Source organism: Canis lupus, chromosome 19 (assembly GCF_011100685.1).
Source record: "Canis lupus familiaris isolate Mischka breed German Shepherd chromosome 19, alternate assembly UU_Cfam_GSD_1.0, whole genome shotgun sequence".
Lineage (NCBI taxonomy): Eukaryota > Metazoa > Chordata > Mammalia > Carnivora > Canidae > Canis > Canis lupus.
In genome coordinates, this window is record NC_049240.1 from 30,126,487 (window position 1) to 30,138,499 (window position 12,013).

General features: G+C 37.5%; 1 protein-coding gene across 17 annotated transcripts in view; it reads left to right on the forward strand.

Moving 5' to 3' along the window:
• Positions 1–12,013, forward strand: part of CLASP1 (cytoplasmic linker associated protein 1) — a 267,247-nt gene that overhangs the window by 148,981 nt on the left and 106,253 nt on the right. For all 17 annotated transcript variants that reach the window (XM_038564898.1, XM_038564899.1, XM_038564902.1 and 14 more), the window contains exons 10-15: positions 269–342; positions 1,498–1,590; positions 2,491–2,636; positions 3,729–3,864; positions 4,892–4,962; positions 8,223–8,282. In XM_038564898.1, the coding sequence (XP_038420826.1) occupies positions 269–342; positions 1,498–1,590; positions 2,491–2,636; positions 3,729–3,864; positions 4,892–4,962; positions 8,223–8,282 (580 nt within the window). The remainder of the gene's footprint in view (positions 1–268; positions 343–1,497; positions 1,591–2,490; positions 2,637–3,728; positions 3,865–4,891; positions 4,963–8,222; positions 8,283–12,013) is intronic.

Below are 12,013 nucleotides of genomic sequence, written 5' to 3' on the forward strand. Positions count from 1 at the left end.
ATCTATATCTTATAAAGGTTAAAAGTCTTCCTTAACAAGTAGTCGGCCCCTTTAAATGACTACGCTAATGTATATAGTATCATAGAATTACTACATTTCACCTTGATATTAAAAGCTAGTAATGTTTTATCAGTTCCACAACACTAAATTTTCATTAAGCCTTTAGAAAAATAGATACAAATCTTCTAAGATGTAATGATGATTGTTTATATTCAGACTACCCCTGTGTACATTGTTCACATTTAAAAAAATCAATCTTTTTTTATAGCTGCAAAAGAAGGAGCGGGTGCTGTTGATGAGGAGGACTTTATTAAAGCATTTGATGATGTACCTGTAGTGCAGGTGAGTGAGGATATTTGAGTTTGATTAAAAACAGCTAAGACATACTCTTCAATTTTCAGTTTTCAAATAGATGATATGTGAAGTCCCTTCCTAGATGAGGCGATTTTTAACTCTCAGAGACTACAAGAGATCTGCTGTTGCAGACTAGAAAACATTGGTGCCTTTTATAGCTGAAATGAAGAGCGAAAGTCAAGACCCAAAGTGATCTTTGAGTACGAACTGGAGAGAAGTTGCTTGTTGCTCTAATAATAAATTTGTGGGTTAAGTCAGGTAAATGAGAGAAAGCAATGATTAGATTTAGGTGTGAGAACAAAGAATCATGCTTATTTAGGGACTTGCCTTTTTTAGGATTATTTGTAAATTTCAAGGAACTGGGTGTCTGCAAAGCTATAAAGAACAGATTAATAAAAGTCCAAGCCTATGTTGTTGTGATGCTTCACTTAAGTCCCTAACAGATGAAGCAGACATTGCTCGTAAGATTGGGGTACACACATTTTAACTGCTTTTGTGCCTCAGTGTCATCTGTTGTTACCTGGGGGCTAATGACACCTTTCCTCAGCCTGCACTGAATGTGGTGCTCTGGATTCCTACAGCACTAATTAATTTCTGTGCGATCACTTGCCACCTGCTGCTTGGTTGCCATATGTGTATAAATCATGTAACCGGCATCATAGGCTCAGGTTCATCCTTAAATCCTTGACCTTCCCAGCTTGCATCATTCTTGATTATTCCCCTATCTATCTTATTAGTCAGGTGTATGCATAAATGAGAAAGGAGATTGGAAGAGAGTGTTCAAGTTATGTATATAATGTGTTACAAATAATACTAAGAGTAATAAATGACTTGTGCATCACTGACAGTTCCCCCGCTGGCTTCCTTCTCTTCTGTACATGAAATCATCTGTGAAGTTTATAGTAAAGCTGTGTTTGAAGCAGGGTTATCCATATTTGGTATGAAATCTAGGGAGTATATATTCATAATGGGAAGGAAGCTCATTCTAAGACAAATCTGCTTAGATGTTATCTTGTAGGTCCTTCTGAAAAATGAAATAATTTCTTTTAAAGTATACTTAATGCTCTTGACTTTGATTAAAAACTACTCTTTGTTTATTCTATAAAATTCCTTACATTGGTTATAAATTAACTTTGCTTACAGATTTATTCCAGCCGAGACCTTGAGGAATCCATAAACAAGATTAGGGAAATATTATCTGATGACAAGCATGATTGGGAGCAAAGAGTAAATGCTGTAAGCTGTTGACTTCATGTGTTGACTTTATGTGATTATATTTTCATTAGATTTATTTAAATGTTCTAAATTATGCAATTGGAGTATAGCTCTGATGAATTATAAGTAGTATTTTATATATAAATTACTGTATTTATACTTAACCTTTTTAGTAGAGTACCATACTTCTTTTTTAAAGATTTTATTTGTTTATTTGATGGGGGTGGGGGGGAGGGAGAACATGCACAAGCATGGGGGAGCAGCAGAGGCAGAGGGAGAAGCAGGCTCCCAGCAGAGTGGGGAAACCAATGTGAGGCTCAGTCTTAGGACCCTGGGATCATGACCTAACCTGAAGACATATATATGCTTATGTGACTGAGCCACCCAGGCGCCCCTGAATTGACTTTTCTCAGTGTGTGTCCCTCTCTTCCTTTCTTTCTTCATAGCATATGCTAGAAAGTTCTGTCTCTTCTATTTTAAAAAGTGGATTAATGAAAAGTGGGGTGAACATTAAAATGAGAGTGTGTCTTATCTGAGGAAAGCTATTTTCCATTGGTCAGCTGGCAGGAAGTGAGGTGATAAAATTACTGCTATATTCCATTTAAACTCAGACTAGTCTTTTAGTAAGGATACAGTGGAGGATACTATATACTATATATATACTATATATATATTGCTCCTTTCTTTGATTCATTAAACAAATGGCAGTTGGAATTGGTTGTAGAATTGTAAGATACTGTATTTTAAAATAATCTGTTCTTTGTAAGTATGGTAGCTGATGCTGAATTGGCTGAATTCTTTTGGGAAAACCTTTTATGTCAATTAACTTTGATGTTCTCTTGTTTGATAGCTTCTGTTGTTTTTATATTTATGGTTTTAAAAATTGTTTTGTGTATCTCTTAATTTTTTTTGTCCCGTCAGCTTAAAAAGATTAGATCTTTACTTTTGGCTGGTGCTGCTGAGTATGATAACTTCTTTCAACATTTGCGTCTTTTGGATGGAGCCTTTAAATTATCTGCTAAGGACCTGCGGTCTCAGGTAGTGCGGGAGGCTTGTATCACGCTGGGGTAAGGACTGCCATGCTTCACATTCTCACACATCCTAAAATAGCCTCATTGCAGTGCTTCAGAGATGGTTCATTGAATATGCCTAGCAAGTCTCTTTCATGTACCTTCTGACTAGTGTCCAGGACCAATTCCGTTTATATGTTTGTTGGTACTTTTATAGTATTACAGTATTTCCTGCCCACTGATGTAAAAGCGACAGATTTTCAATTTTATTCAGTGACTTAGCTCTGAAGCCTTTATTTTATTTATTTATTTTTAAAAGATTTTATTTATTTATTCATTAGAGACACAGAGAGAGAGAGAGAGAGAGAGGGAGGCAGAGACACAGGCAGAGGGAGAAGCAGGCTCCATGCAGGGAGCCCGACGTGGGACTCCATCCTGGATCTCCAGGATCAGGCCCTGGGCTGAAGGCGGCGCTAAACTGCTGAGCCACCTGGGCTGCCCTGAAGCCTTTATTTTAAACTTGAAGCAGTTGTTACTAATAATACAGAAAAAAGAAATTTTGCAAATTTTTGTTTCTCAGCTTTTTCATTGAGTTTTGCTGCCTGGATATATCATAATGATCAGAATTTTTGTTTGTTTCCAGAAGAGTACTGTAGCTATAAAGTTAAAGTCAAAGGCTATAATTTTACACTAGCTAAACCTGTTATCAGTGTTTGAAGCTGGAACTTCTCTGTTTGAAAGTGTGTCAGAATATCAAAGCAGCAATAGGAAGGAGAAACTGCAGCTGTTGAAAGTGTCAGATATGGAAGCATGTATATTAATGTGTTAAAGGTTTTTTAATGGAGCAAAAGGAGGGAAAGGGTGAGGGAGCTTTCTCATTTATATTTTGTGTATGATCAGTTTGTCTTTTGCTATTTTCAGACTCATTAGTTGGAAATGATTTATTTAAAAAATAAAAGAACCAAACTTGTGGGCCAATGGCTATTTGCCAAGTCCACTTTGTGCACATTGGAAGTATTTTTAAAGTATCTTAGACTGTTACCTTTATCTCTAGATAACTTTAATCAAAAGCCCTGCAATGTTGAGGTTTATATGCTTCACTGTTTGCAAGAAATACAGGTACAGTGCAGTTTTCCTTTCTTATTGTAGGCATCTGTCATCAGTTCTGGGAAATAAGTTTGACCATGGAGCTGAAGCCATTATGCCAACCATCTTTAATTTAATTCCAAATAGTGCCAAAATTATGGCCACTTCTGGTGTTGTAGCTGTTAGGTTAATCATTCGGGTAAGTATATTTTGGGGCCATACATAGAATAAGCAAGTGGCAAACGTTGGTGGTTGATAAGCGACATTGGAGGCATTTTTCATTAGCATGATTTCATATAGTTAGAATCATATTGTAGATACAAATCAGCTTCCCCCCTCCTTAATTATATCCTATATGAGCCTTTTACATTTTGTGATGTGAATTATGGATATGGTGTATGCCTACTGATGAGTTGATCATTTACTCATCATTGGCTTTAAATATTTGAACATCTGCATCTGCTTCTGGGTTTCTACCTAGTTCTTTTTGTCTCCAGATATTACTCCTTAATTCCCAGTCATTCCATTTTAGCTATTTGTGCTTGTGGCTTTGTTATTCACCTTAAGTTTTTATTTAGTTAATTGTGTTTAAGCCCATAAACAAAAGGTTCTTTTCGGTGTTCTAAACACTGATTTATTTAAATAACTATCCAAGTAATTTATAGACAAGTTTTCAATAAAACCTAATAATGCACAAAAGCTAAAAATGAATGTTCTCCACATCACCTTCTTCTCACCTGCGAATCTCTTTTCCCCAGAGGCAACCCTTGAGACTGGGACTTGATGATGCTAAAATCTTTTCAGAATATTCCTGGTTATTGTGGGTCACTTAGTTGTATTATTTTTAGCCCCTACTATTTGCACCGCCTACTTGAAATATTAAATCCAAAGCCATTGTTGGACATTCCCATTGAAACAGTATAAAAACATTGGTCTTCAGATCCCTTTTGAACTCAATTAGATCCCCATTGCCAGATAGTTTAGACTTCCCACCAATGGTTTGTTAGATTTATTTATATATCATTGGGTGGTCTGTTGAGGCTCTGTAAATTTGTCATGGCCTTTGGCAATATCCAATGAAATTCTTTTTCCTTTTTAAGCTCTGTGAAGTTCTAATCTAAATACATATGTGCTTTAGGTGGCTTAATGAGGAAATGTGGTTGTCTTAGTTTTATTTTATTTTTGTATTTTCAAGTGTTCACCTCTGTTTTTGTTGTTCTCTGCAGCACACACACATCCCTAGGCTAATACCTGTCATAACAAGCAACTGTACCTCTAAGTCTGTTGCAGTTAGAAGGTAAATTTTTAAAGTTTCCTCGTTGTTTTTAAATTGTTAAAAATCAAAATAAATTCCAGAATTTGCGTCCATGGAAACAAATTCATGTTTGAAATGTTAGAATTATTTTAAATTATTGCAATAAAGGTCTTTGGTTTGAAGGACCTTGATCTAAATAGTCTGGAAAATAAATTTGGACAACCTCTATTAATTGTATGTGTGTGTGTGAGAGAGAGAACAAGAGAGAAAAGGAGAGAGAGAGAGAGAATGTGCATATGTATGTATGTGAGTTAATGGAAGGGAGTATACATTTTTTTCCAGATAGTCCCTCTAACCTAAATCATTGGTGTACTCCTTCTCTGAATGAAAGTGGTAACTGCATGCAAGAAAAAGAACATTATAAAAATTGATTACATCTATTTAATATTACTGTAGGTAGAAGGAGGTATATGTTGTTCCCTCTTCTGACAGTGATTTCTGGGATTGATTTTGAATCCTGTCCAATATGTGCTTTTGCTGCACAATTGTGGGAGATGTATCCAGGAGATACCACCTGGTTAGTTAGCTAGGTCTTTGTTCCAGATCCGTGGCTGGTTTTGGGTCCAGATGAGCTGCCCTAGATCACAAGCGACAAATAAGGCTTCTTCTAGCTGGAATCTGTGGTTCTTGACTCTTGAGAGTATAATAAAACCTGTGGCATCTCTTGCCAAGAAAATGTAAATGTGCAGAATAGTTTTGTATAGATTTTAAGGGGGTTTATGGACTCTGTTGAAGCCTTTCAGTGGACCATAGTAGGAGTTTCATAGGGTAAATTAATGGCCAGCCTGAGCAGCAGCCTCTTGACTACATTCCTGAAGTTCATTGTCTGATCCTAGTCCAGTGAAAGAGCCCTTCACTCTAGGCTAGGATCCTGGCTTAAATTCACTGCCCATGATTTCCCTCCTTCCCTGGGATACCACATAGGTCTTGCCACATTTCCATGGGTAGGGGTGCCTGCTACAGGCCTAAGGTGGCCGCCTATCCATCTTGTCAACAGCTGTGTGGAAGTCCTAAAGGAGGAAAGGGGAATCATCTACCTTTATGAAGCCAAGAAGGAAGGAATTGACATCTTCCACTGAAGAAGTTTAATCTCTTAACTGCGTGGCCTCCTGTATTTCTCTGAGGAATGCAATCTACCCTTTACCCACAGTTCAGCTTTGCCTTCTAGAGTTCAGAGAGTGAATTCAGCAGGGGAGAGGATGTTAGTGAATTTCAGAACCCAGTAAACTGCAGGGTGAAGCATTACCTCTTCCCATTGACTAATAGTCTACCTATGAGTATTCTCGTTATTCCTGGGGCAGAGTTGTTCCATGGGCTCAGTCATTGGGGTAAAGTGGTTTGGCACTTCATGTAGCCCATTCACTGTGACAATAAAAACGTCATCCCCTTCACTGCTCTCTCAGTCACACGCTAGGATTGCTGTTCTTACATTAGAGTGTGTGCGTCAGTCAGAACCATGTGTCTTAAAAGTGCTGGAAGAAGTAATAGGGACATCCAGTCCCTCTGCCTTGAGAAAGGTAAAGAGAACTAAAGAGGTCAGTGTAACCCAGGCAGTGCACTTTCTGTGATGCACTCAGCCTGTACCTAGCTCTGCTTTGTAAAATTTGTAAGAAATGGACTGTACAGTCTCCCTGCCTCTGAGAAGTTTCTCGTTTAGATGGGGAGATTAAAAACGATAATGCAAAGCAGGGTAAGAGTGAGTTACAACACTGGTGTTGGGGACTTAGGAATTCAGAGAGTAGTGATTACAGGCAGCTAATATATTCCTACAATGCTTCATAGACAAATTGAAAAATTGAGTTGCATTTTGAGTGATGAATAGGAGTAGGTAAAGAAAAGAGACAAGTTCTAACCTGATGTGTTTAAATACTGATGTGTTAAACAATGCCAACATTGATACTGCTTCTTTCTTTGTATGTTAGTCTAAAAAGTGGAAAATAAAACCTAACTTACAGGTCATATTTTTGACTAAATAGATTGTTCTAACAGAGACTTAAGACCAAAATTAGCACCAAAGATAACTTTATTCACTAAGAGATATAAATTAAAAAAGAAAAAGAGACAAGAAAATCAGCCCAGGAAATGCCATGAGGAACAGGGAAGAAATAGAATAAACATGGCCTGGGTTAGAGCTTGGGTAGGGAGAGTGACAGAGAAGAGACCATGTGGGCGTGAGTCAGTGTGCGGTCAGTGAGGGAAAGTATGCTTCACAGCCAACACTCAGCACATACGTACACATGCACATAGGTTGCCAGCCGTAGGCCTGGGTTGAATAGCTCCTGTGTGCTTCTAAGAAGAGCCCCCTTGTATTCCTGGCACATGGGAACTGTTCCTTGTCTCGCTTGCTGGTTTATGTCTTGGCTACTATTGTTATCTGTAGCATCCAGGGTCGGGTTAGGGTTTATTAAAGATTTATTGAGTAATTAATTATGGATTATGAGATTTTGAATTGGGAGGATCATGGGAATGAAAGTCTGGTCACTAGAGAAAAATTACCCTCTGATTTGTTTCCTTGAATCAGTTCCTAAGACTATTAAGGTTTACTCCCAAAAAGATAAATACCCTGGACTTCAGAAAAGTTCTAGAGAGGTAGAACCCAAAGTGGTGATGTTATCCAAAAGAGATGAGACCAGAATTATTTTGGTGCACAAATCAGACCAAGAAAGATGACAAAAGTGAAAAGTCCCAACAAGAAAGGATGTTGAAAGATTAAAGAGAGGAAAATAGATGAGTAGTTAGAGAAAAATCTATTTTAAGCACTACCTGAGCCCTTCTTAGGAAAATTTGGAAAGCCCTTTTTTAGGCCATTTTTAAACTGTTTTTCATAAGGCAATCTGTGAAATTAGTGCAAAGACTAATTCCCTGGTTCTGTAATAACGTATGCTGATCTTTTTTGCTCATGTACCTCCTTTATTAACGTATTATCTGAGGTGGTATAAAAACAAATGACAGTGATAGGCCATTTCAGTAATGTTGCCAGGAGGCTTCAGTTTCTGATTTGAGGGAGACTTTTGTATCTTGTCTCCTATGTGTCTGTAATTATTATTTCTGATCACCATAGATGCTTACTTTTACTTGGTTGGGTTTTCAGTTAATGCTGATTCTATCTTAATTTCCATTTTTTGCATCTTCATGATTAGAACAAACTTACCAGTTCTGAAAAGTAGCGTGGGAAGAAAAAAAGCTTTTATTTTCACTAACATAAAAATGAGTTAACATATTTCTTTCTTTACATTTTTTAGGCGCTGTTTTGAATTTTTAGATTTACTTTTACAAGAGTGGCAGACACATTCACTGGAACGGTAAGCATTTGATTTGCAGGGTTTTTCCCACTGAATTGAATATTGACATTTAATGCCTTGACAAGTGGTCCAACCTCCTAAAAAGGATCGAAAGAATCTTAAGCATTTGTAGGACTGTGTCTATTATTTATACTGTTTCGAGGCACATAATATTGGCAGAAACTTTTAGTGAATTTCATCGATTACAGTTTTAGTGTGCCTAGAGATAACGGACACGTGCAGCATGCCGACTACAAAGCCACAATTAACTTTTTTTTGAAATTTTAAAAAATTCCATTATAAGTAACATACCATGTTATATTAGTGTCAGCTATACAACATAATGATTCAGTAATTCTGTACATTAGTCAGTGCTCATCATAAGTGAATTCTTAACCGCCTTCACTTATTTCACCCATCTCCCTCACCTTCCCTCTAGTAACCATTAGTTTTTTCTTTTTTTTTTTTTTTCCATTAGTTTTTTCTATCTAGTTAAGAGTCTGTTTTTTAGTTTGTCTTTTTCTTTGTTTTGTTTCTTAAATTCCACATACGAGTGAAATCATATGGTATTTATCTTTCTGTGACTAATTTCACTTAGCGTTATACTCCTCTCTAGATCCATCCATGTTATTGCAAAATATTCCATTATGTTTATATATCACATCATCTTTATCCATTCATCTGTCGATGGACACTTGCATTCCTTTCATAATTTGGCTATATTAAGTAATGCAGCAATAAATATAGGGATGCATATATCTTTTTGAATTAGTATTTTTATAATTTTTGGGTAAATACCCAGTAGTGGAATTATTGGATCATATTATATTTCTTTTTTTAACTTTTTTTTTTTTTTAATTTTTATTTATTTATGATAGTCACAGAGAGAGAGAGAGAGGCAGAGACACAGGCAGAGGGAGAAGCAGGCTCCATGCACCGGGAGCCTGACGTGGGATTCGATCCCGGGTCTCCAGGATCGCGCCCTGGGCCAAAGGCAGGCGCTAAACCGCTGCACCACCCAGGGATCCCTTTTTTTAACTTTTTGAGGAACCTCCATACTGTTTTCCACAGTGGCTGCCCCCGTTTGCATTCTCACTAACAGTGCAAGAGGGTTCCTATTTCTCCACATCCTCACCAACACCTGTTATTTCTTGGTTTTTGATTTTAGCCATTCTGACAGGTGTGAGGTGGTACCTCATTGTGGTTTTGATTTGCATTTCCCTGATGATGAGTGATGTTGAGTTTCTTTTCATGTGCCTCTTGGCCATCTAGATGTCTTCATTGGAGAAATGTCTATTCATATCTTCTGTCCATTTTTTTAATTGAATTATTTATTTTTGGGGGTATTGAGCTATATTAGGACTTTATATATTTTAAATACTAAGCTTTTATTGAATATGTCGTTTGTAAATATTGTCTTCCATTCAGTAGATTGTCTTTTAGTTTTTTGACAGTTTCCTTTGCTGTGCAGAAGCTTTGTATTTTGATATAGCCCCAATAGTTGATTTTTGCTTTTGTTTCCCTTGCCTCAAGAGACATCTAGAAATATGTGGTTATTGCCAGTGTCAGAGAAATTACTGCCTGTGCTCCACTACCATTTTTATGGTTTCAGGTCTCCTGTTTAGATCCTAAGTCCATTTTTTTTTTCTTTTTTTAGAGAGTGGGAGATGGGGGAGAGAAAGAATCTTAAGTAGGCTCCATATTCCATGTGGATCCTGACTTGGGGCTTGATCACACAACCCTGAGGTCTTGACCTGAGCCAAAAATCAAGAGTTGAACACTTAAGTCACCCAGGCACCCCACTTCTTAATCCGTTTTGAGTTTATTTTTGTGTACAGTGTAAGAAAGTAGTCCAGTTTCATTCTTTGGCATGTAGCTGACCAGTTTTCCCAGCGCCATTTGTTAAAGAGACTGTCTTTTTCCCATTGCATGTTCTTGCTTCTTTTGTCAAAGATTAATTCACCATGTGATCATGGAATTATTTCTGGGCTCTCTGTTCTGTTCCATTGATTCATGTGATTATTTTAGTGTTGATACCATGCTGCTTTGAATATTACAGCTTTATAGTATATCTTGAAATCTGGAATTGTGATATCTCTAGTTTTGTTCTTCTTTTTCAAGATTACTTTGCCTACTTGGGGACTATATGATTCTATACAAATTTTAAGATTATTTGTTCTAGTCCTGTGAAGAATGCTGTTGGTATTTTGATAGGGATTGCATTAAGTCTGGAGATTGCTTTGGGTAGTATAGACATTTTAACAATATTTGTTCTAATCCATGAGCGTGGAATACCTTTCCATTTGCTTCTGTCATTTTCAATTTCTTTCATCATTGTTAAATAGTTTTCAGAGTATAGGTCTTTCACTTCCTTAGTTAAGTTTATTCCTAGGTATTTTATTCTTTTTGATGCAGTTGTAAATGGGATTATTTACTTTATTTCTCTTTCTGCTGCTTCATTATTAGTGTATAGGAATGTAATAGATTTCTGTATATTAATTTTATATCCTGTGACCTTATCAAATCCATTTATTCTAGTAGTTTTGTTTTTCTCTTGCTATTTTTAAAATTCTCTCTTTTATCACTGTGTTTTGCTATTTTAATTACTGTGTCTTGGTGTGCATGTCCTTGTGTTGTTTTTGTTGGGGGCTCTCAGTGCCTCCTGGATCTGGATTTCTGTTTTCTTCGCCAGATTTGAGAATTTTTCAGCTGTTAGTTCTTCAAATGAATTTTTTGGCCCCTTATCTCTTGTCTCTTCTGGGATTCCCTATAATGCAAATGTTTACCACGCTTGATGATGTTGCTGAGTTCCATAAGTCTGTTTTCATTTTTTATTATTTTTTTTCCTCTCTCCTATTCAGCTTAATTGCTTCCCACTATTCTTTTCCAGTTGCTGAGCCAATCTTGTGCTTCCTCTAGTCTGTTTATTCCGTCTATTGTATTTTTAATTTCACTTACTGAGTTCTTCATCTCTGATTGGTTCTTTTTTGCTTTCTAAGTCCAGTGAGTATCTTTATGGTCATTATTTTAAATTCTCTATCAGGCATATTACTTATCTCCATTTTGCTTAGGTCTCTTGCTATGATTTTGACCTGATCTTGCACTGGGGAAATACTCCTCTTTCTCCTCATTTTGTCTAACTCTATGTTTATTTCTGTATGTTAGGAAAAGTCAGCTATGTCTTCTGCTCTTGAAAGCAGTGGCCTTATGAAAAAGAGGTCCTATAGTTCCCTGTAGTGCAGTGTCCCCTGTTCACCAGAACCTGGTGCTTCAGGGGTATCTCTGCATGTTGCATATACCCTGCTGTTGTGGCTGAGCCACTTTTTCTTTCAGTCCAGTCATCTGCAGTGGCTCTCTGCATGTTGTGGGCAGCATTCGATTCTTGTATTTTTAGTGGGCCAGTTGGGACTGACCTGGGCATGTGTCACATCAGACTAGGAATTTGACAGAGATGCAGTAGTACCAGACTGCTGGGCACTTCCCTTGTTTTGTTCCCTGAGAAGCTTTTATTGGTGGGTGATGCCTACAGTTAGAGTGGCTCTCTGACTCCAGCCCACTGCTGGAACCAAGAGTCTGACTGGTGTGTGGTTGTCTCCTGCTCTCCTCAGGGCAGGAGTCAGTTTGCAGAGGTGCCAATCCCTATCACGGCTGCTTGCACCCTGCCAAGCTTGTGGCACTGCTTTGGATGGGCTTCAGCCAAGGATGTGTTGGATGGGGCAGGACCCAGGAGAACGCTGCCGTAGGTGGCGTTC